Source organism: Bombus vancouverensis, chromosome 15, assembly GCF_051014615.1.
Source record: "Bombus vancouverensis nearcticus chromosome 15, iyBomVanc1_principal, whole genome shotgun sequence".
NCBI lineage: Eukaryota > Metazoa > Arthropoda > Insecta > Hymenoptera > Apidae > Bombus > Bombus vancouverensis.
The window spans coordinates 8,669,701-8,695,486 of record NC_134925.1 but is presented as its reverse complement, the minus strand read 5'-3'; the positions used below and the strand labels follow the sequence as shown (position 1 = coordinate 8,695,486).

Sequence of the window (25,786 nt, the reverse complement as noted above, 5' to 3'; positions counted from 1 at the left end):
GTTCCGTCGTCAGATGTCGTCACTAGAGGCGCCAAATTTATCGCTCCTAAATACGTAAGTCGTATGAAATATTGAAAATAAATTATCTTTATTATCAGTATCGTTGAACAAAAATACAACTAAAATGTTTTGTACATATAATGGTAACTTAAGTATATAAGTTGTGGATATTAATACGTATTCGTAGGATAATTTTGTTTAAGATTTTAGCTTCTCAGCCAGGGTAGGCACAAGTTTTTTGAGTTTGCCAGCGTCGTGACTGAATGCCCACATTATACATCGAGTATGTTCTTCGCTTGGAAAACCACAAAGTTCTTCGTCTGTCTCGAACCATTGAATATTCTTTTCTTTGATTCGGTCTACTAGACTTCGTAAATTCTTATTCCTTTCTATGTCCCAAGTAACACTCGAGTCTGGTACTTGAACGTTCCTCAGTTTCTTGTAATCTCCCTCCACTTCCTCATACGCTCTGTAGGATATACCGAAGAATGTTGCAATATATATTTTTACCATAAATAATATTCTATTCCCTAATAATAACGATATAGCATATATTAATAATAATTAGATTACGGATATTTACGCATATCCATATTTTTATGAATATAATGGAATTTGGAATTGTTTTATCTATTAAATATTGTAAAAAGTACTGTACCTTCTATACTTCTTATACATTTCTTTATATTATACGCATTCTGTGTATTTTTGCACCTTTTCCCATAAACACGTACAAATCCGTAGTCTAACAATAATTATACATGTATATATATAGATAATAAAAAATGTACTTACTTAAGAAATCCATTGTCTTCGATTTTGTATCTGTCGGCCAACGGCTTGAAGGCTTGCACCAAGTCAATGGGTAAATAATTGAAGTTCTCCTTAGCTCGGCCATTCACGTTATAATCCGTGATCCAATTCTCGAACACTTCCACGGCTTCCTTCATGTTCTTGATCTTTTGCTCGTCCTTTGTGCACGATATCACCCGCTCAGCCCTTTTCACCAGGCCAGTGATCGCATGATACTGATAACTTACGTCCCTGCCCTCCAACGATTCTATACTCAGCAAAGCTTTCTCCTTATCTTTGAAACTGAGTCCGCTTTCCTCCTTTTCAGTCTTCTCTTCTTCAGATGAATGTTTCGCTACCTTTTTTTTCGGTTCGTTGTCCTCCTCCTCTTCGTTGCTGGACGAACTGCTGTATCTTCTTTTCACGCTTTTACCTTTGTCATCTTTATCAACCTCCATGTCTTCGTTATTCTCAGATGGAAATTTTTCTTCCACCTGGGTCATGAGTTTCTTCAACTTGGTCGGCTCTGGACTATAGCCCAGCAGAATGCACCGAACGTGTTCCTTGGTTGGGAGTCCCCGGAAGAGACCCACATCGGTCTCGTACCATTGCATGTGCTTCTGTTTGATCTTATCGATGATCTCCTTCAACCTTCGATTCCTTTCGATGTCCCAAGTGGTCTCTCCGCTTGGAATTTTAACAGCACGCAGACCTTTGTAATCGCCTTTCTCCTTCTTGTACGCGCTGAAAATTCGGAAACACGTGAAATACAGAAATAGATCTATACCGAATACCTAGATATTGAATGAATCAAAAAAATATTGAAGTAAACGCAAGTAAATGATCACGTGTAACATTGACATTAAATTAAGGAAACACACCAATGACCTCTTTCTTGGATCATACTTGGTCACAATAATTTACTTTACTGTACTTAATGTTAAAACATACACATATTTTATCTTTGCTTAATATGGTATGGTTTTTGATAAAATTGATCATTAATTATTTTCACCGCGTTAAATGTAAAACGCTAAACGATCTAAAAGATACTTTAAAAATAAGCGTTCTATTGCAACGGTGCCAGTAATAAACAAGAAGGTAGTAAACAACGTAATAAAACTGAAAACTGCTAATATTCGGTACCTTGAGTTACACCTAGATTCTGGTGTAATTGAATTGGTGCAAAATCAATTGGAATCACGTTGAAACAAAGCTACACCGAATCAAATTAACTTTCGAGAACTAATTCGTATTGCGCTAAGTGAAAAAATAATCGGTCATTGAATTTGAAAAGACTCGCTGAAAGAACTATACTTGCGAAGAAAATGTTGATATTTACTTGTAGAATTCCTCCTCCAGAACATCGTACTCTTTGGCAAGATTCCTGAAGCCTTTTATAGTCTCGATTGGCAAATAAGCAAGGTTTTCTTTGCTGCGATTGTTCTCCTTGTAATCAGTCAACCAATCCTCGAACACTTTCAAAGCCTCGCGAAGATTGGCCAGCTTCTCCTCGTCTCTGGTGATCTGCAGCGTCCGTTTCGAGCGACTCACGAAACTAGAGATCACGTGGTACTGATAACTGATATCACGACCTTCCAAAGCCTTCAGCGTGTCCAAGGCCTTCTGCTTGTCCTTGAAGCCCATCGCAGACTCTTCCGGTTCCGTGGATTTGCTTCGGCCCATTGCTGAAAATCAACACGTTCATCGTCCTCTATATACGTACGTATAATCGAGCGAGATCGCGTGCAACGCGTGGCAGGCACGTGAGACGCGACGCAAATTCACGCGATCGATTGAACGGCATGGCCAATCATTAGGTATGGCAAACAGAGGCGGAGAAACACTCGACAAGAGTGTGACGCCAGCATGTCAGTTTTATCGTTGACGTAATTATTGGTTTATGGAAGGATCGATACAAGCCGGACTATGGTCAAAATTGTATATTTGTGCAAACTGCAATTTGAACGCCGCGCTTTTTTGTCGATCCAAATAGCAGCGTCGAAATAGCACCGCTTAAAAAATAGCTGGCATATCGTCCAGACTATTCGATAAAAAACAACGCGATGAGAAAACTTCGCGGTTTTCGTCGATCCAAATAACAGAGTGGAAACAGCGACGGTTAGAGAATAGATCACGTGTGATCGATAGTATCAGATAAAAGATAACGAGATAAGAAAACTTCGACAGACACTTACCAAAACTATGCAGGCGATATCAATTTCCTTTGGTGTGCAATTAATCTGATCGGATCAATGACACTGTTCCTAACACGACGATAGACCGTATCGCGTAGTAGTTGCAAGAAACCGAATGGACTTTTAGATTCTAACGTTGAAACTGCGCGACTGACAGTGGCAGACAGATTTACCGGGACCCGGCTTTGGTCGGCGATGTTCACCAACGATACAACTGCTCACGGATGAACAAGGATAGACGATTTGAGAGTCGGCGGAAAAGAGAGGGGCCGACATAAACATATCTACTATGTGTCACAGCCCGAAATACGCAGCCGACCTCAGTCCGTAGTCTTTGGTTTGCGTCACTAACTGCTAATACAACGGCGAAAAGAAGGATCGACATGGAAAGTCTCTGCGCACGATCACGTACGATTCGTCTGTGTGTAACTCATGCTCGCATAACCGTTTACACTCGTACTAATTCGCATATCGAGCATTCCACCGCATTTACTTTTAGTAAGACGACGGTGATTTCTTGCGCATCTTTCTCGATAATACAGGAAAATAAACTTGCTAATGACGCTGTTTAGGAACGTTGGATACATAGACTGCGTTTTTACGTTTCGATAGATTTATTTGGTATTTACAGAAGTTACAGTATCCTGGTGAACTACTCGGACACGCGCAATGTAACAACGATCACAAGCGATTGGATCTGCCGAGCTAAAGGGTTCTTAGTCGATCCGAACCATCATACATACGCCTTCGAATTTCGCTATTTACAAGATTCGTGGTACGCGCGATTCGAGTCTCGATTCTGAAATACGTTTGTCAATGGTCGCGTAATGAGTCGATATTGAGTGTCTATTTTTAGGAAACTCAGTTCTATTTTTCTCCGATATTGCTATTAATTCTTGATTAATTTAAGACATCGTGACATATTGTTACCAAATTTTGTCTGACCATATAACACGTACATCGATAGATCGTTTTAGGCATTGATTCTTATAAATTCAAATTACAGTGTCTTATACCGAAATATGCATATTTATACCGAAATATGTATATGTATACCTTACGAAAGATGTATCGTACACACAGCTTAATTTTCACTTTTCCTTTAACAAGAAATTCGATAAGTTTTCGTTAGTCAACCGATGGAAAATTTGTGCTTCAAGAGGTTGAACTAAGATATAGTATGAGTTATTGCGTATATACGTATATACGTATTAGCGTAACTATTGCTACTAATTGTTGTTTAAATTAAGACATTTAGCGACATTGTAAGTAATTCTTGTTTAAATTAAGACATCGTGCGTTATTGCTACCTATCCTTGTTTAAATTAACATCGTACAACATTATCATCCGCTTAAGTCAAGTTATTGTGCGATGTTGCAACTAATTTCTGTATAAATTAAGACACTGTACGACCATGGACGAACGCTGCTTGACATTCAAACCGTGCGTTCCATTAACACCTACACGTTATACTTAAGCCACCTATACAATCGTATAACGTGTAAGCACGTAGTACGGGGTAATCTATGACTAGAGATTTTCTCGAGAGTCAATTCTCGATGCGTATGACTTTCCGTCTTCCGATAAAGTTGAGACTGTTGAGAGAGATTCAGCAGACGCAGCTGCCTACGCCGAGGCAGGCGTACGAAGTTTGCTCGATCTTCGAGCTGGTGGTGGTAGCGTCTAGCAAGGTTGGTTGGGAAAGCGTTGGAGCAGCCGGTAATTGCGTTCTCTGCACGCCATCGTACAAAATCGATGACGCTTCTCGTTCTCTGCCGATACCTTCTGTTTCCTGTGCGTACGGAATTCTCGCGAGTTCTTGGCTCCTCGATTCTGTCGGAGCATCGTGGGACGACAAGCGACCGTAGTTTAGGAAGGTCTCTGTGTAGCTCGAGGGCGGATGGTGGTGACTTCCGTTGTACTCATGCGAGTAATGGGAATGGTATCTGTTCGATGGTGCCTTGAAACCTTCGTTGCCACCGAGGTACTGGTGCAGGTGATGCAAACTGGATGGCCCATACACTGTTGATCGCAAATCCAATTTTACAGATTGATCGTTGTTTGCAATCTTTATCACTACAATGTGTTTATTTAAATCCCAATAGAGACTTTTTTTTCATTAATTCTAAAAGGTTATCGCGTATAATAATATACATTGCTATTTCATGTAATGTCTTGTACAATTAGGAAACTGTGTATAGTATGATAGTGCGTCATGTTTCATCCGTAGGTGAATGGACTAAGAATTGTTTAATTAACTGCTTAGTGTCTAGAGCTCTGTAATTGAACCAACGTAATATGTGTGTCAGTTCCAACGAATGTGATATGCCTTTTGGTATACTATCTTTTGAATGAACTGTGTTACGCATCTACGTGTTGCTAGTTGTTTGCAAAAAGATGACCACATCATTGACAGATATAATTTAAAGCATATATTAGATGGCGATCTGCTTGCAAACTGTTCGGGATAGTAGTGTAAACTCGATATTAATTACGATGTATATATATATGAGCTACCGACCTGCTGCGGTATTCGAGTACATGGCAAGAACTGCATCACCGTAGCCACTGGTGGGATGTTTTGCTAAATCAGAAACATCGTTCGTAGATGAGATCTTGCTGGATATCGATTGACTTCGAACGCCGTTTTGTACTTCGCTGGGGAGACCAGCCGATCCTGCGGAGCCGTATGCCATGTTGAAAAGTGCTTCCGGATCGCACACGAACTTATACACGTATCTCTCTCCAGCCACCTTTTGCATTATCCCTTTCTCGTAATAGTACCTCAATGATCTGCTTAATTTATCGTAATTCATTGCCGGTCGATTCTTTTGAACTCCCCATCTTCGAGCTACCTGAAGAAAATGAAATATATCACTTTACCGTTTGATGCTTAAGCGAGACGTCCTTTGTGACTAGACTGTTGATATTTTTACCTCAAAAAATTGATAAAAAACCGAATGATGTAAAATTGTGCAGAATTTACACATAGAAAATACTAAAGAAAGAAGAAAGTGAATATCGAATACCGAGGAAAATACTCGAAAGAAAAATACACGTTACGTCTAATAGACAAATAAATCTAAATACACTTAGGTTTCATATTTTTTGGGCAATGATCGTAAAAATATAAATTGAGAAGTATAAAATTTGTAATAGCAATGCAATCTACCTCTTCCGGTTCGATTAGCTTGAATTCCATTCCACGACCAGTCCACGCAATGCAAGGTGCGTTCGCAGGATCGTCCAACAAGGTGACTAAAAACTGCCACAATTGAAGAGAACCTCTTCGTTGTTGTTGATAGCCAACAGACATTTCGCTCCAAGGTGACACTCCCGTCGCCGAAGATGGCCTCTTGCTACTATACTCTGTGTTCCACGAGCTAGGAGATCCTTTCTTTTGATAACAATTACTCTGTCTCTCCCACGATGGATTCCTGCCTTCTAATTGAACTCCCAGCTCGGTCCATGTGGGCGTCACGCTTCTCTTGCCGTACACTTCCGAGCTCCAATTCTCTTGTCGCGGAAAGAAAGCTTCGCCAGGAGCTGGAATCGTCGATTGCCATTGAGAAGCTGCGGAGGAAGTGCTGGCTGGCCGACTAGGCGATGGCGAACCTCTGGCGTTTCTCGTTCCGCTTCCGTATTGCTGCTGTTGCTGGTAGACCATGCTGTTGCCTGCGGGAATTTGCATCATCGAGTTGAAGAGATTTTCAGGTTTCCGTATTCCAAAATTTCTCATTCTCGTTTTGGAAAACAAAAAACAAGGGTTTTCATGTTTTAGGAAAATGTTTAACATTTAATTCGTTAAGTTGAAAGAGAAATATATTACTATAGTTTATATCGATAGATGTTCATACGGAAATATATTAATTTATTTTGGAAATATATTATTTACATATTGATTTTAAAGGTATCCTAATGAAAATTTGAATTTTGATTTGTAGTTTATAATGATAGGATTCAACCTAATCGAAGATTAGTGAAATTCCGCATTATGTGTACGTTTCTGTATGTGAGGTATTCCAGGATGCCACAGTAGCAATCGAGAGTTCATATGGTATCGCAACGAGTAATCGTATATACGAGTAACAATTTTTTCATATTTTCATCTTCGATATATCCTTTAACGTTAGAAAGATACAATTATTATATCGAGGATGAATGAACAGTTTCTAATTTCGTCGTTTCGTTCGTCTGAACGATAGTTCATCGAAACACGCTGACAATATCCAGCGTAAACATAGTCTACGGTAGAAGAAGAACGGACAAGGACGAAATGGACAAGAGAAATTTCTCGGATGCACGAGAAAGAACGAAACGCAAGCAACGTATTAGCGATTGCACTCACGCGCGGTTGCCGGTGAAGTGCTCGTCACACAAATATCGGCAGGAAATTGGTTGATATTCAAAGCCCACGGGGTTGTCGGGATGGCGGAGCTCGCGGATAGCGGCACCGCCTGAAATACCGCGTAGAGCTCGCGCGATATGTATATTAATCGGGTGCTCTCCTCACAGGGAGCATCCACCACCGCCGGCATCCCGCTGATGCCGTGGTCCCTCGAGCCGAAAAAGCTATTCTCGAACCATAATCCGGTTACGTTCCAAGTCGTGTACCGGGAATATTGAAAAATTGAGAAGCCCCTTGCCGATACCGAGCCGGAACGCGACGCTGTCAGCCGTGATGCAGTCCATCTTTTTGCTCGTCGATTAAAAAACCTGTAACTTCGTTCGTTCGTGGAAAAAGAAACGTACTAACTTCGCAGGATGTGCAACGTATGTACATGGAATATTCTATTCGATAGGGCTTGCGGTTGGAAATCAAGGTATACACCGTGTACCCGATATTAATGGGAAATCTCAGTCATCGAGGTGAAATTAAGAGGAGGAAGGGCCGGGAAAGTTAATCGTGTCGGCAAGTTAGCTTTAGCTTCCTAGCTGGCAAACGTCGGTCGGATCCCGATCTCGTGTAGACGAGACAGACAGGAATCGCGGGGAGGAGGGTTGAAAGCTACGGGCCAATCTGGCACTCTCTCTCTCCGAAGAGGGGCGAAAGGGGTTGACCTCAACGTGCAAGCGAGGGCAGAGGCTTTGCGGGTAGTTTTAGATTAAAATTAATCGCGAGCTGATGAAACCGGTGGCGATGTACCAAACAGGAAAAGGGTTGAAGCCAGGACTGGTCAGGGGCGGCGCGCAGAAGGGTTGCACGGAAAAGAGGACGGCCTCCACTCGTCCACTCTCAGACGAGGAGCTTCGGTTCTTTTCTCTCTTTCCCTTCTTCCCTCTCTCATTTACTCTCGCCATCTCTTGTTTCCCTTCCACTCTCTCGCTCATCCTCCCTCTTCTCTTCTCATTTTCTTCTCCATCCCTGTCTTTATCCTGCTATCTCTGTCTCCCTGAACCCCGAATTCCGGAGTAGAGGCTGGTTAATAATGCAAGGTCCATTTTCCACCCACCTGACGCGCTGAAATGACCTTCTTTGCTTTCTGCTCATTCACAGGAGGCAGATTCTGCCGATCCTGCGATCGAATCGATTCGCAACGACTGTTTATTCATGCATATCGTTTACGTTTAACTCTAAGTTGTTGAATAGAGCAGTATAGGATACAGGAGGACCGATTGTAATCCTCGTGAGCCGGGTACTGGCATTAATTAGCGAAATGGTGACCAATCTGCCTCACCCATTAACAGGTTATTACTATTCCACCCGCTATATTGGTCAACGACTGGTCGATTTAGTGGACTAGGGAGACAGAAACGTTTAACATGCTCCCTTGGCAGTCTGCATAAGCGATCATCGGTCGTTTCGTTGAAATTTTCAAAAAATTGTACTTTTTTAAAGATTAAATTTAATTAGAGGGAACAAGCGACGATTGTGAAACGAGTTTCGTCAATGGAAACTGATCATTTTATTATCAGATTTCCGACGTACGTAATACCGTTTCAGGAATTAAATTCATTGAAGAGGAGCACGCGTTTCACGAGTGAGAACGCACTGAAACTATACGTGTCAGGGTGTATCAATATCGATAGGTATGGTCTTATTATTAACCTAAACTGCGTGTAAATAATTGAAACGGCTTAATGGGAGGGAGAATTACGCGAAGAGACGTAGTAGAAGCATAATTCCCGGGTGACTTGGAAGTAAATGGGTATACGCGCACGGTGTCGGCCAACGAATATAGCAGCGGAGTTCCTAAAGGATTCGTTTGGTGTACGTGCGTGAATAAAGGAAGACTAATCGGTCTGATTACAAAGCATGAGCTTGCAAACCCTTCGTCGGCTCTACCTTTTACGTTATACGTGTAGATTGCATAGCCTCGAAGACTATTAAGCAATGCTCTATAAATCTAACGTGAAACTTTCCTTTGAAAGCTTCGAGAATTTTATCAAGCTGATCACTGAGCCTCGAAGAGTATTTTTCATTGAAAAATCTGCGATATCAACTGTATCCTGAATGCAAGAGAAAGCTTTCGCGACTTGCAATCTCCCTCGGGAGAGAATTCTATGCTCTTTCCTTCGTTTAGCAGCTTTCGCTGGATTCTACGAAGCGCTTCTCCGTAGCTTTCGAGTTGAAAGCATTCTTCAATTATTCACTTACGTATACTTAGTCACGCGTGAGCGAGTCCAGTGTACCAGCGACGAACTTCGTCAGGGATTATTAAGGAATTTCGCATTAAAACGTCGCTGAAAATTTATTAGCCGGCTTCCGTACGAATCGTTTGACCCAGAATCAAAATCGTTCCCTCTAGACTCTACGCGAAATCAATCCGTCGTGACTCTCAAATTAAATATAACAACAAAGTATGACGAGGTACGATCGATATGATCGTGCTAATGCAATTTCGAAATGATTCGTATAACACAGATAATAGAATCACGAAAGATGTCTACGTACAAGTGGTCGAATACTTTTGCATTACGTCAAATAAATTAAATCATTGTTACACATACACGATCGTTTATACGTATACCGAGTGACAACTAATTTATTATTACACCGTATGGAAGAATACCTTTGTATTCGTGATAAGGCAAAACGTTTGCAATCTACTTAAATCACTCATGCGCTCATCGTTTGTAATTTAGGGAAAAAATTCAAGCTGTTTAATAAAATAACAAAGACGTTAGAGCAGTGCACGCATGCTGGAGAAAATATGAGCTGTAATGAAGACAAATCGTAAGTTATTAACACGTTTGTCTGTAAAACGTTAGTAACTCTTGTTCGAACATTTTGCTATTTGATTTCTTCGATTTTTCTAAAAAACCAAGAAATATCGGAAGTTTTGAATGGTCCTAATTGGATGAACAGGAATTGTAATGATAATGAAGAGGGAGATAAAATATAAGACGATGAATTTCGGGTCGCCAAGGCGCTCTAAAAACAGAGACCGGAAGAGCAACTCGAGCTAGAGCTCGATTAATGGATGGAACACCGAGTACTTCCCTCGTGCTCCAGTTATTTATGGGATCTATAGGGTAGTAAAGCGCCACGTGGATCTATTGTCAAGAGATTTGTCACGGTGCACGTTCGAAAAGAGGGTATCATCGGTTCGGAAATCTCGTTGTTCCAAACAGCTCCTGAGAGCGAGCTAAGAATATTATCTATCGAATTGTACGTTCCATTTGTCCAACAAATCATAGATTTCTTACTATTTCGAGTGTCCTGAGCTGTTGATGTGGGGATGCTCGTCACGGAAATCGGCTCTCCATATCCTCTGTCCGTTGGTTCTTCCTTCACCGCTACGTTCTTCGTGGCCTCGCTTGTCCTCGAGCTCATCTTAGTATTTCTATACACGAACAAATACAAACGACTCTAGATTTTCAATTCATAAACAATTTACGCATCAATTTCTTAATTTTTGTAAATAGAAATATTGCGAATATCTATGCGAGTACGTATCTTCATAGATGATCAAAAAATAACTATGGATAACTAGAGATAAGAAAAGAAACGTAACCCAAGTAGAAAATTGTTTTATACGTTGGATATCATAGTGTATTTCGGGTATTTTATATAGATACATTAAGCTAGGCCAGATATTAGAATATCTTCCGTATAAGAATAACGTGTGTATTTGGTGCAAGTTTTTTTACTTTCGTTACTTTTATTACGCGTTTATTCGCTTGTTTCGTACATTTTATATACAACGTAAAGTCTTAAACAATTAAAAATTTCTCAATTTCATGAGAAACGTGCAGCGAATAGATGTTTTAATATTTACGAATGGCAGTGTGTCTTTGCATACTACGTATACACGCTGCATGCATTTCCGTGCTTTCAGATTGCCCATAGATGCAGAAGAAGCAGCAGGTTATTTGAAATTTCCATTGCTGGATATATTTGTCCTCCTTACCCGAAGCAATTACTGCGATTCTCCGGATCGAGATCGAGGAACGTGCTACCTTGCGAATGTGCATGGTTCATTGGCGTTTGATACTGTGAGTAATTAGTATCATCGATTCTTCTGCAATTCGCTGATTCCTGTTTGACATTGGCGTCTGTAAAAACCAGTGTACCGTATACTGTAACATTTTAGCGATCGAACGCTGAACATTAGTCAAAGACGATCGATATCGTCGTTTCTTAAAATTATCCTTTACATTGCTTGTTGCTCTATCTTTAAACAAAACAGACAATCAGCGCTATATAACGCGGTATAACGTGTTAAAATTCTAGTTACACTTCGAAAGTGAAAGTTAAGTTACACGTTGAATTTTTATATACGTCGATCGGTATCAACGTTAAATTTTATCCTACGAAATTGCAAGAATGCGAAGCTGTACATTAGCCAGAAGCAGCAAGGGTGAATAGACATTTAGATGCAAAAAATGTCTTTGGGGAGGGATAGAGTCGCGGATGTACAGACGAACGGTCAATGATTTTAACGATCGAACGAGGATCGTTTCTTGGGACGAAGATCGGCAGGGCGAGGATATAAAAGCGCGTGTCGTTGCGGAAGCGAAGGCGCATCGTTGCAACGGCACGTGGGGATAGATTCGCTTCCTAATGGGGCTGCCGACGATTTTACGCGGCCGGGGGTGCGCCCTCGATAAATCAAACAGGCTCTGGCCGTGGGAAGCATAAGTCAGAGGCCTCGGGCAATCATTGTATTTGCAAACATCGGAAGTTTACTCGCTGAGAGAACAGCCGCGCCGACCCTACGGTACGAAAAAATCGTACGGTTTCACGTGGAACTTATGAACATCTCGTTTCGCGGCGGAAAACAATGTTTACACGACTAGAAACGATGTTGGATAACAGCCAGTTTCAATCGAAGAGTATAAAGATGCAAAACACACGAGAAGATGATTTTTGTTAATTTTCTCATATTTCTGTCATTCGATAGCTGAAAGAAATTAGTGGTATTTTAATGTGGAATATTCGAAGAAGGGAAAGTAGTATGACAAATTCGAAAATATCTCTTGAAAATACAGAGACTCGCGAAAGTATCGCAATACTTGTTGACGCTTTTACGAGCATATTGTACGTGCTGTACAAATTTCTCCATTTCGAAGTCTCATCGATACTGTCACGAGACTCGATTAGTATAACCGTATTGATAACGTCTAGAACAAATTCGAGAATATACATAGGAGTTACAAGATGACACAAGAATATATTTAACCACAGGACCAAACGCAAAGATAGCTTCTACGTGCAACTGGTTGGCAACGTATCGAATTTAAAAACTGCTCTACAAAAGAGTTTTTACAATCGTATTTTTCACCCGTAGTCTTCGATCGGATAACTACAAAACAATCGTATTTTTCAGCCTGATCTTTTTTCCATAAAGTAATCAACACTCCATGTATCCCGGTTTATGACGATTATTCACTCTGTTCCGAATGAAGCTAAATCTATCGTTTAACGATAACAACGTGAACAACCTCATCTCATTTAACGATGTATATTGACCCAGAGAGAGAGAAAGAGAGAGAGAGAGAGAGAAAGAAACACGGACAGTCTTTTTTCCAACTTTACACTGATATAACGGGCGTAACAACATCCGGTAAACAAAGCCTGGAATAAAAGTTTATTGGCAAATCTGAACCCGCCCATCGGCCTGTGTACCTCGAACAGGGTTCCCTCTGATTGTTTGCATACGTATTACGTGTGCAAATGAACGAGCTGAATCTCGCGCGAGTCCAGCAACGGATAAAATTAACAGGTGAAGAGCAAATTTGATGTACGGCATCGTACGGGAGGCTGCCAGGTTGCAATTGTGCAAATTACGGTGGAAATTGAACGAGTCGAGTTGCCAAGTGTATCGAGCACGATATAGAGAACGATATAACGATCGTGTGCAATACGAAATTTTCTTTATCGAGTTAACACACGAACGATAGGAGAACACGCGTATGCATGCAAGTATATAGACATTATCCGCCATTCCCCCTGGCCGTTTGCTCGCCGATTCGACGCGTCTCGAAATATTTGCCAGATTTTCCAACGCGTACACATACGGATAGAGCCTGGGAATTTTCTTAAGAATTTCGCGATAACCGAACGAATCGGATCGTTCCGAGAAACTTAACGAAAATTTCGAAGTGATATATTTTTATTAGAAATTTATGAAACTAAAACTATGTGGCTTCGTGGCGGATGTTCGAAAAGTTATTTTCCACCGCGAATTATTTAAGGTAGTTTTCACAGATGCCTGGGTTATTGAATTTTCTATCATTGGACCGCGGTTTTTTATGAAAAAGTGCATAGAATATTCAGAATAGAATACTTGTTGTAGTAATTAACAAACGAAACGTGTGCCTATTTCAGTTCCATTCTTTTTTCGTTATGTCCGTAGAAATGTGAAATTGCTTGAAAATCCAAGGTACACTTTTCGCGAATAAATTTCATAAAGACCAAAAACGCAACGAACTTCCGAGCAACCCAATAAGATGAAGAGGAAGCTCCTTTTTTTACGTACGATATTAAAACAGCTTTGATAAACGGCGCGGTTGTGTAGAGAGACGCTAATCAGCCAGAGGTTGAAGAAAGGGGAGAAAAGAAGCCTTTAAGACTTAATATAAAGTGCTTCCTCGTGTAATGCGATATCGATAATCGACGGCAGTTTTCTGCTCACTCTATCTTGCTGCTTTAAAAACACTGGCCTCAGGCGATTTATCGGCTTTTTTTAATATCCTCGTCAATATTGCCCCTCCGAAAAAATTTCATTGTCAACGAACGAAGATTGCAAGATCTTCAATATGATTTTCAAGATATTTTGTAATAATTAGACTGCGGATTTTTATGCATTTACCTTAACTAATTAAGCATTTATATATTTGCATATCTTCCTATAGAAACTTATACACGCATTGGTAAGAGCGAAACAAACGATGGTACAATTTTTCAACAAAATTTATAATAAAATATTATACACTACTGGAAAGTTATTTATTTCCAGACTTCCAGACAGGTGAGATAAGGAAAACTCTTTCGAGCTTATGTTGTGATTAATTCAAGCAATAATCTTTAATTGAAACTGCTGGAAACATCGGTTAATCGCGTTTAAAACATTTTATTCTATAAGAAGATGATAAGTACGATGCGTTACTTTTGATCATTCGTTTCTCATTGATTTATATATTTTATCGCGTATCCTTCCTACAACTCGGTTAAAATATTCAGATTCTTAGCGGGGGCAGTATGGAAAATATATAAAATATGCAGATTAGGGTACTCGTTATAATATTCAATGGGTGAAATTTCTGCTTATGTTGCATTCACAAAAATTTGTCTCTGCATAAATATCCTCAGTCGAGTAATAATGTTTCGGTACTGTATGATTAGAGGTTTGCCATAAACGCGAGTCGCGAAATCGCAAATTCGTAGTTTCCTATTCGCGTAAATTGTATCGAGCTACTTTCTAAATTGACACTTGAATTGCATATGCGATACATTTCCGTGCAGCTTCCGTTTCGATCGAGATTGACTTCCTTCGTGTTACGCGGTTCGTCAAGCATTTGACACGATTGGAACATAGCACGTAATTAGGTGAATCTCGGGAAATCGCGAGTTGCCTCGGCTGATCGAAGATGTTAGAGGAATAAATTTCTGCCACACTAACTTGTCATCCGATGGAACTCTGGCACGTACTGTTCGCTGTCCTCCGTTTCGCAGCTGCTGCCTGTAACATAATAATTTGCAAATTTATCGTTAAGAAACGATCGTTCGCGTGAGAAAATCGCTAGAACTGCAAATGATATAGCGTTATTCGATACTAAATTGCTGCATAAATTCTGTCAGCCTGTTCGTTCGTACGGAACAGTTCCCCGAGTCAAACACTTAGACTGTACGTCGTTTCTTTAAAAAGTAATTTCCAAATTATCCGAGATACTTTCTCAGCAAATATTTATTGTTCCATATTTATAGGAATTATTAGTTTTAAAATTCAAGAATTTTTAAAATGGAGCAGTTAATAGCTTATTTACAGATTTTACAGATTATTTTATTTACTGATTTTTATTTACAGATTTTTAAAAGTCATTGGCAAATAATAAAATATAGCGTAAATGTATCTTTTGAACTGCTTTTCCTCGAATAATATCACGGAATCAATGATTGATAATAATTAATACTCTGGCGGATAAAACTTGAATTCAAACTAATATTAATAGGAGAGAAAGATCATCGTAAGATGTAAAATAATGGTTCGCTAGGTTCGCCTGGTGGGTAGCCAGTCGCTCCACTGACAGTGGCAGAAGGTCCCCTCGTTATCGTGATTATTACACTGCATCCATCGTGCATTACATTCCAGTTTGTCAAAGTAATCAAAATTAATGTTCCGAATAGTCAGGCCACTGCGTGTAATCATCTTCGTGGAAGATTTACGAACTGTTCGATAAATGGATAGTTTCCCGGTTCATTTTGCAAGGAATAACGTTTATAAGAATTTTACCGTGGGTTTTTAGTTTACGGAAACTCTGGGCTGTTCTACTGAAAGGAAAGTGGAACGGAAGCCGAGTATTTCAAAGCGGCTGTACTCGTCTTTGCTCTTGTAATTCAATCAAGTTAATGGAACCTATTATAACGATTTCTCTGCGAATGAAACGATATAATAATTTTTATATTTTTAGGGCAATATTAAATGATATTGATCGATTTGATGGTAAAATAAAAAATAAATTCGCCCGAACAGGGACTCGAACCCTGGACCCTCAGATTAAAAGTCTGATGCTCTACCGACTGAGCTATCCAGGCAGTTGATACTTCAACCCTTCGCAATTTTAGAAAACATTATTTTTATTTATAGTAGGATTTTTCGGCTTTTATATTTCTGATAGAAGTTATTTATAACAAAACTTACCATCTTGAAGCCATGGCTCTTGTCTGTATTCCTGTGTGGGGTATATTTCATTCTCTGAAATCAAGTTTTACATTGATTTTTTAAGTGACTTCTTTTTTAAAACGTAACAGTATTATTGCAAATTCTTCATTTTCCAAGAGCAATGAAATTTTGATTTTATACATTAATATTTTACTTGAATAAATAGAATGTTTAAAATATTCTACTAATTTCTTATCTACAGCGTTACAAAGATAGCCTACGTTTATATAGGTCAATCGATAAGAAATTACGAAAAGAATGCTATATTGTTATTCTATACTGACAGAGATGCGACAAGATCTAAACGTTATCTTTCTTATTTCATACATTTACTTTACGAGCCAAGCAAGGAATTACTTGGTGGTATAATGATTTATGGTTACTCGGGGATAATTATCCCAGCCTGAAATTAATGCCTCACATATTCTACCGTATTACTTCGTCAAATCCAATGAACGTCCATTATCGTCAAAAATAATACGAGCATGTTAGATGATAATTATTCGAACGATGTACGATGCTCGAAACATCGAAAGAATTGCTTTCCCTGTCACTTTGATTTTTATTCTCGGTACTTATATTTGTATTTTTTTTTTTTACAATTGTGTAAAAACATATTTTTATTACAATATGGTACGAACACCATATCCATTAAGCCTATAAAATTTCTTTATTTCTATTTATTTTTGACTCACAAGGAAAGGTCACGATTGATTCCGCCCCGATTTGGATGAAACTTTATAAGTTTGAAGAACCGCCAAAAATAATAGATACTTTCTTTTTAACTGCAGTAACACAGGTTGGAGGGGTGTGAAATTACCCGTCGAAATTCGACCCCTGAAGAGCTAATTCAGAAACCGTTACAGATAAAAGAAAATCTATCTTCCGAACCTCCACCGAGACTTTCACCCAGACTCTTGACCAGCCCTTCTTCGTCGGATATATCCGAATTTGTTGTTGCGTTTTCTAAGATACATACATTATGCCTTTATTAAAGGTTTAAACTTTTGTATTGTTGCTAGTTGACGTCAGAAAGATGAATCGTTCCAGAGGATACTGGATAATATAGGAATTGCAAAATATAAAATTACCTTTTAGTCATCCTTCCGGAAGGGTAATCAAACGAGTTAAGCGTATATTCTTTGGGGTGTAAAACGATTTCTGGATAATTATGTCATGATGAAACACGATGTCTGAGCTGTAATAAGATTCGGCGAAAGAGCCATAAGACGGAACAAAGACTGAATGTTGGGGGATGAATCAGTAGCAAAAACAACCCCTTTCAATGCAGGCATGTACATAAGAATGCGGCAGAGATGTATGTTACGTGGGGTCTGTTTAATGGGCCTCTAGGATTCGCCACGGGTAGCCACTTGTCAGTAACCTTGTTTTGTTCATAATCACAATCCAGTCTGACGAATCGAATTTACTTGGCTTCATAGTTCGTGGGTAATAACGCGTTTTGTCGCGAGTTGTAATAACGACGCGTACGACCCAAAATTTGAGAAACCTATCGAGAAATGGTAGACTCGAGATTGGATACTTATAGACGAAAAATAATATCGTTAAGATATATTCAGCCACTTGGAAATTTTAAGACATCTATATTTAATAAATCTTTGCTATTTTTGTCGTAGATTCTGAATTTTAAATTGCTATATATTATATATAACATATTTTCTTTGTTATAAAAAGTGTCCTTTTCTGTCTCCCTCTTTATTACGTTTGAGATAAGTCGAGTTACGACAAGGATGGTTTCGTAGATGACGTAAATTTTTATCCGTATCGATTGCCTTATTTAGATACAGACTATTGACGGCATCGGCAAGTTAATTACTCATTCTCTTTCTTTTATTTGTTGATATCGTTTTTCCATATCCGTAAGAAGAAGTAAAATAAATTTTATAAGTTTGCGTCGTATTTTAAGTCACTCTAATAGCTATCGTCAACGGAATATTCCTGTCGCAATTCTGCTTCCATTTCTCGCGAGGAGAAGAACCGTTCGAGTCTCGAAAACGAGAGGAGAAAGCTAGAAGGTTCGTTCTTTCGTGTCGACGTTTCAATATATTTCTTCGCGACGAATCGTCGCCGAAAAGTGGATGGGGAGGCTGGGTAGGGCGTAACGTGATTACGATAGAGAAATTGCAGCATTATAGGCAGTGATTGAGTTAGGTGGAGGCGGACCATCCTGACTGGTGGTTCACACCACGGCATGCCAATGTTAGATATAAAGTGTCAATCACTGTGCCCAGACGCTGCTAGGGTGGTTACGAATCCTATGGGGGTACGACTGGCTCCAACTACCCCATGGGGCTCTTTGCGGCGATAACACGTTGCTTATTGAATTCGTCCTGAGGCTTCCCGTCGTGGTGTCACGTTTCTAGGTCAAGGCTGCAAGTAAAACTGCCGACACCGGAGGGATTAATTGACCGATGGTGCAAATTTCACTCGTCCTCTTCATTAGGTCATCGAGCAAATTGATACGACTCTGTGGTCATACGTTTCTATTAATTTCAAATCTTAATTCACATTTTCGCGATCAATTAGAAATTTATAGAAGCGTATACGAAACCGTGCGTAATTATTATGTAAGATAGTCGGTGTAGATAGTCATGTTATCGCACAACGAAGTAATTTTCTGTATTTGTTAAGAGAACAAGATCAACCTTATGGCCACAGCTTTTTTTCTTTCTGCCCCAACGTAAGCATGAGAAAATTAGTGATAACTAGACTGGAAATTTTTTCCATATATTTATACGAAATTTAAAGGTGCACAGAATGCATATTATACAGAAATACTATATATAAAGCATGCAGAATAGAGTGCCCGCTATAGTTTCTAATACGTAAAACAAATTTCTATCTAAATCGAAACTATAAAAATGTAAATTTGTATAAAAATTCTCAGTCCAGTCGTAACTGTATTTTCCTCCAAAACGTTAAGTCGTAGTAACACAGAACAAAGAACGTCGATTCATTACAATTCCTATGTTAATCGATCTGTATTGCCCTGACAAACAAAGTCTAGAAATCGTCAGCCCCTTGAAATACTTTCTACCGTTTCGTGCGGCCTTAAAACGTAATTGCACCGTAGAAAATAATATCATCCCTGATCCGACTATATAAAGATATTGACTCGACTGCCTGTCGGTGACAGGCTCTCTTCGGGGGGTGGTTCCCCCTTCGCCCCGTTGTACACAGTTCGCGAACATCCTGCACGTGCTTCGGGCCGCGCTACGCTTTCTTGCTTGCGTGGATCTCTTTCGTGTACAGTGTACGTGTACGTGTTTGCACGAAGACGCAGTCGAGACTCCATGTCAAGACGGAGGCCCGGTGTTCCCGAGCAACATCGTATCAAAGAGCTTCAAAATCGTCGAGCGGGGGATGGTGACCCGTACGGACCGCCCTCGACTTTCTCGTCTCTCGATTTCGTTCAGGAAAAGTCTCATTGAATAATTCGAAACTGATCGAAATATCGAACGACTTCCATTCGCTATAGCGTTTGATGTCTTCTCTATGTTTCATGCGTTTTGATATGGTAGGTGGAAACGATATATAGTAAGATAGTAAAATCGGTCAGTAGTAAAAGTTTACAAGTTTCGATAATCGAGACAAGATAAATAAGACAGATAGATAGAAGATAGATTCATTAGAACACATATTCATTACATTGGGTAAGTTTTATCTGGAATGAAGTGACAGATTTATGATAAAGTAACTAGGAAATATAAAAGCAGTGAATTCGTATTAAATATCGTACTTGTGACCGGCAAGTATAATGTTAACTCAATTCTTCGTTTGCAGTATATCTAACGAAAGTCTTCTTAAAAGAGGAGGATGGTTTTCTATCTGATTTATACATAGAATATGAATTGATACCTTCTCGTTTCTAACTTTTAAAAATTCGATGTAGTCGTAGAAAATACGTACGGCTCTGGGTACGGTTAGATCAATTAGTGACCCTACTTAGTGCTTTACTTTACGACCTTGCTATATCGCTCCCACCTAAAATACATGTTCTACTTACCAGGGTGCAGCTTCTCCTCGGTACTTGGTTGTGTCACGGAGTAGTTACTGGGACAGTATCCTGTGGTAACTGTTTGAAGTGGTTCGTTCAGCCTGTTGAATTCTTCGTTTGGCTGGAAAGATAGATGTCTGTGTTAAAATAGCGCTTTGTAGTAGCAAACGTTCGTTTCTATACGAAGCAGTATTAATCGGGTATTTTTCCTGTGATCCTTAAATATTCTCTTCGTTCAATTTCCAGTGGATATTATTTCATTCTTTGTTAAACTGTAAAACGAAGACGGCGATCTTTATGTACGTACGTACTTGACTTCAATCGTAGTTTAATATTTCCACATTTTATCGTAGAAAGCCAGCGTTCTGCATTTTAATTTCATCATTTCAAATATCGGGAGTCGGGAGTGAAAAGTCTTTCTCGTTTGCGAGCGTTCTATCGGGCGAGGAAAAAAGACGAAGACAATCAACGCAGAACTGATGTAAAATTGCAAGAAGAAAGGAAAGAGAACGAAGCGATTTGGAGCAGAAAGGAATAGCGAGGAACGAGATTTTAAGTAAAGTAGTGTATAGCAGGCACAATGAGAAAGAGGAAGAGAGAGAGTGAGAACGTGCGAGAGAAGAGGCAAGGAGGACATCCGGTGAACGATTGGATGGTTTCCTCCTTGCGGAGCAATCTAGTGGTAAAGCCGGTTACCGGTTTTGGAAATTCCAATAACGCCGTGTCGCCGTCTGCTTTTCCTTTATAAAGTTTCACTGCGGTCTCTCAGCCGATCGCTTACACTTTAAAATCGAAAGACATCGTACTTGATTTTAAGAAAACTTCAAACATGCTCAGTATCCTCTTCAATCTTTTTATTAACTTTGTTGCAGCCCTCGGATTTCTCTGTCTCGATCTTACTCTTGTTTCAACAAATAAAGGGACTTTCAACGTCTTAAGACAATTTTTAATATGAGATTAAAATAAGAAATCATGTACATCGATTTTTTCATATTTTAATCAAATTTAGAAGATATAAATTTAGGAATGAAAAACTTGATTGAGTGGGAAATGATTTGAAGAACGTAATAGAGTTAACAGGATACCTTTTTAGATACCTTCCCGTTAATTTTTGAAATATATCTAATCGCATAAATTCACGATAAAAATATATCGTTGACGATAGACGTAATAATAAAATAATCACTTTATTGCTAAATTATCCATCATTTTTCTTTTATAGTTAATTCGACAGGATATTATCATTTATAGAGACGTAATCAACTTCCTCTTTCACAGTTTCATAGGTTAGTCTTACGTTCATTGCCTCGTCCCTTGGATTTTCCTCTGATTGCAATTAATAGTCATTTATAATTAGTCGCCGTGATGGTTCAGCACTTGTAATCCACAAGCTGTGCCCTCTAATATAAATTTTAATTACATTCCCCGATATTACGTTCAATCTTTAATCCCGCCAACCCGATATCAAATGATATTTAGCGGCACGACAGCGTTAAATAAGGGATAAAGAATGTATCGTGCGGTTTTATGCGTAGCCCACCCTTTCTTATCAAATTTGACCAAATTTTCTTGTTCGAAAAGTTCGTAACATATTTGACAGTGAATTGCATTCTGCATTGAATTTGATTGTATCAGAAAATGAATATTTATCAGAAATTTTTGCCAAGTACGTGGATATGATATAATTATTTGGACGCTAATTGGAATATTACACTATAGCATAATACCATAATTATTTGATTCGTGTTATTATAAAATTTTTTCTAACATCTATTTGGAGAAGCCTACTTGATCCATAACATCAAAAGAAACAGGTCATATATTATTCCATGAAATGTTGCTTCTGTTTTTCTTTATATAAAACCTACGTTTATTATTAATAATTAATAAAAAAATTTCTCCACAGCAAAAAACATTCGATCCTAAAAAAAATTAAATCCTTTTTATTTTATAATCTTTCCGAACAATTCAATATATTTGCACATTCTCGATCTTCGTCTTATTTTGAGTCATAAAATTTCCCTATCTTGACAATGTGCGCGTTTTACAGATCCTCCAATGCTACTTTAGCCGATCAGGGGTTAATCGAGTGCATTCACGATGCAATGACTCGTAAGGAAAACGCGCAAACACGGTCGCGTGTCGTTTAACTTTTTCCGTAGGTTCACCTTTCTTCACCATTCCTCCCCCTGACCTTTCCCATCGGGAACGCGTCTCCGTGTAAAAGACGCGCTTGTAAGTGGATCGTTTGGGGTACGTGTGTCATGTACGAACAAACGCACTCGTACGTTTGTATCTAGTGAAAACGAGATACCCATGAATCGTGGGGAACGCCCCATCGTTCCTGATGATGCTGCGAGGGGTCGTCACCCCAATTCCCTTCGTACACCACCCTCGTAATTGCGCACTTCGGTTCGGTTTATAATAAAGTCATCGAGCAGACAACACGTTCCAAACGGACTCCCCTTTCTATCAGCGGATCTTGTCGATTTCGTTCATCGATTTGTGTAAAAACCGAAAAGGCTCTTATGAGATTTGATACACCGGTTTGGACGAGGATCGTTGGATTAAGATGTGAAACTTTCATTTGATGAAGTACAGAGTGTATTCTTCGGACGTAGCAAGGATGAAAGTAAGATTTTCACTTCATTAAAGATCGTCCAATTTCAACAAAGAGTCGTCGTCCAATTTGATCAATTAGGAGAAGCGAAAGGCGTTGCCACTTTGACGAGAAAACCTCGCCCTTTTTTCTTTCCGTCGCTTTCTTCGACGAGGGTGCGAAGACAATGATGGTTTCGAAGGACAGAATACGAACAATACCGTGGATGACAGCGGGACTCGCAATTACAATGTGTCGCCGACGGAGTCTATCTACTAATTGCTCTCTCGATACACGCATTGACTTTCCGGTTTTCCTAAGAAAAAAACAATTCATCCATGTATCTTTGTACTTCTCAATGCAATCCACGAATATTATCCATAATATTATACAATGCCGTGGTTTATGGTTGTAATGTTAGGCTACGGTTACACTGCATGTGTATCCTGATGAACTATCGTCCCGGCGAATGAAACATCTGACATTTAGTTGCTCTAACGTAATTGCCCGAATAACAATTCGGCAGAATACGCATCCGCTGTAATCATAGTCTCATACAATCCCAGAATACTATCTTCGTATTCTTTGAAAGAACAAAAGTATCTTGTATCATCGTTAAACCGCGGTTTTATGGGAAATTAGAAAATGCTAAATTACACAGAACACATATAATACGAAGAAAAATATCCAAAGAGCAGTGCCGTCTATGATATTTGGTAGATAAATCAATTTTCTACCAAGATCCTACTTTTTAACTGATATTCTCAAAAATATGAATTTGCATTAGAATCCGCAATCTAATCATCATCGAAACGTCCCAGGTAAATTCACATGGTGGTAAACGCGCCCCGTTGAAGAAGAGGCTTTTAATCATGGGAAACTCGAGTGTCAGCATATGTTGCTGATACAGAGGAGTAAATTAAGCGGCGGATCCGTGCAGCGGGGCTGGTGTGTGGGAATCGAGTGATTTTTAGAATCAACAAACATAAATCAAGTGTTTCCGCGAGCGAGTGCTTCACGTCGTCTCTCCCTTCGTTCTTACGAAGGGTGTCCGACGACCACCCACGGCTCACCGGTGTCATAGTCACGGTGGTAGCCCCGTGCACGGGGGTATCCCGCACCGGAGAGACCAGGAGGGTTGAATGGTGGCGACAATTACGTGTTTAGGGGGCACAAAGGGGTGGCACCCGTGGGACGAACCATCGGAGCGTGGTGGCGCGTGCCAAAGCAATTCGACACTCGAGGATCATCGCGCGAGTACGATGCATTATGCGTTCATTGACTTTGACTATGCTCACTGTCCACGCTTACGACTCCATTGTATCGCCATGGGGAGAAAACCGGAAATGGGAGTCACGTTGATCAAGTTGTTGTCTATCTGGTCGACTTTTTAACTTTTACGATGGACAAACACTAACTGTATCTCGTAATTATTGGGTTGTTTATGGTGTTGTTTGAATATGTAATGATGGATACAACAGAGCGATGAAACGTTGATGGGCTTGAAGTATACTTCGGTAACAGAAGAGTTTCACGTATAAAATAGATCGTTAATAATTATCATTATTCCTACACTTGGCAAGGGAAGTATCGTTTCTTCTTAGACATAGAAGAGCAATTATTGCGTTGTTTGATTGAAGTAGCACCTGCCTGTGTATATCTGCCAGTCAGACACGCGGATCTTAAGATTACCAGTGTAATTATTGTATTGTATGATATAAATAGTATTCGTCCGTGTGGGTCAGATACGCTCATGTCTTAAAGTTATCAATGCGATTATTGCACTGTTTAATCGAAGTTGTATTTGCCTGTGTAGGTTAAATACGCGTATTTATTATTATGTAATGAACGTTTCCAAATTCTTATGTATAGTGAAAGTATGGAACAATAAGGTAGTACCATTGTATATTTTTTATCTTACCAGCCTAGCCAAATCTGTAGTCGTGGCTGGTACTTCTTGATCCTGATTCATACTTGTTACCCAACTCTTCTTCTGATTCCTTTTTGTCGAAGAAAAACGTTCGTCACCAGATTCCACGAAAATGACACGGGTAAAAGTATTGATAAACGAACAGATCACACGAACTGTCGCGTAATTTTAAAGTCACGTTGCTGCACCGTCAAGATCAAAGATAGGACTGAGACGAGTGATTTGATCTCGCTGAACAGTGAAAAGACAGGGTATATGCATCGGGGGTTGTGTCTACGGTACGTCTACGCCCACAACGTGGTATAGAAATCAGCCCTGCGCGAGCTACTCGAGCGACTAGGGGTTGCTTCCAACCCCTGCTTGGTAGGCGGGGCCTCGAAATCATTGGTAACCTTCTCTTATACCAGGAAGCTTTGTGCTTCGATAACACCTACGAGAACACCTCTCTTCGTTGAGATTCTTTGCTTTCGTAACTCCGTGATATTGCATGTTCTGAATGGCATTTCTGTGGCGACCGACTTTTACAAAAGGAATTGAACTTCTTTTTAATAAGTGAATTCTTGGTTGAAATTAAATTATCAGGTTTTCAAGTATTTAAAAAATGTATGATATATTAAAAGTTTCTATGAGAGGGATGATTTTGATGAGTGTTGAATTGAATATGTTAGAATGTTATGTGGGAAAGTAATGACAAATTTAATTTTTTCTGATTTTGCAATACTTTATTGCACTATTGCCAGAACTTGTACATGTTGTATGATAATTTAGGAATCCTTCTGAATATTTTCCTTTAGCTGATAAGCCTTCATTGGAAAATTCATTCTTAATTGATTAGCTTTAATCAAATGATTTTGTGTGAATAGTGCACATATTAGAACGTAATATCAATAGATAAGAAAATATAAATAGAAAAGGAAGAT

The 25,786-nt window shown here is 39.4% G+C and overlaps 1 protein-coding gene and 1 non-coding gene across 2 annotated transcripts; both read right to left on the bottom strand.

Annotated features, from left to right (window-relative positions):
* Nucleotides 1-69: 69 nt before the first annotated feature.
* LOC117166478 (Ets96B) lies at nucleotides 70-24,908 on the bottom strand. Its single transcript, XM_076625080.1, has 12 exons — nucleotides 24,858-24,908; nucleotides 20,347-20,458; nucleotides 15,060-15,119; nucleotides 11,346-11,490; nucleotides 10,642-10,778; nucleotides 7,208-7,236; nucleotides 6,164-6,646; nucleotides 5,513-5,846; nucleotides 4,606-5,013; nucleotides 2,135-2,480; nucleotides 796-1,536; nucleotides 70-469 (listed from the first exon to the last, which is right to left on the bottom strand). The coding sequence occupies exons 1-12, from the start codon at nucleotides 24,906-24,908 to the stop codon at nucleotides 199-201; spliced, it is 3,117 nt and encodes a 1,038-aa protein (XP_076481195.1). The 3' UTR covers nucleotides 70-198.
* TRNAK-UUU (transfer RNA lysine (anticodon UUU)) lies at nucleotides 16,120-16,192 on the bottom strand. The gene has a single exon. It is a non-coding gene; the product is annotated as a tRNA-Lys (tRNA).
* Nucleotides 24,909-25,786: the final 878 nt, after the last annotated feature.

What these genes read in the sequence shown, in the direction of transcription:
- LOC117166478 (XM_076625080.1), bottom strand. Translation starts at nt 24,908, where the DNA reads ATGAATCAGGATCAAGAAGTACCAGCCACGACTACAGATTTGGCTAGG. An exon ending in AGAGTTCCATCGGATGACAA is followed by an intron (nt 11,491 to 15,059) that starts GTTAGTGTGGCA and finishes TGGTTTTTACAG; the next exon opens with ACGCCAATGTCAAACAGGAA. An exon ending in AGCTAATCGAACCGGAAGAG is followed by an intron (nt 5,847 to 6,163) that starts GTAGATTGCATT and finishes CATTTTCTTCAG; the next exon opens with GTAGCTCGAAGATGGGGAGT.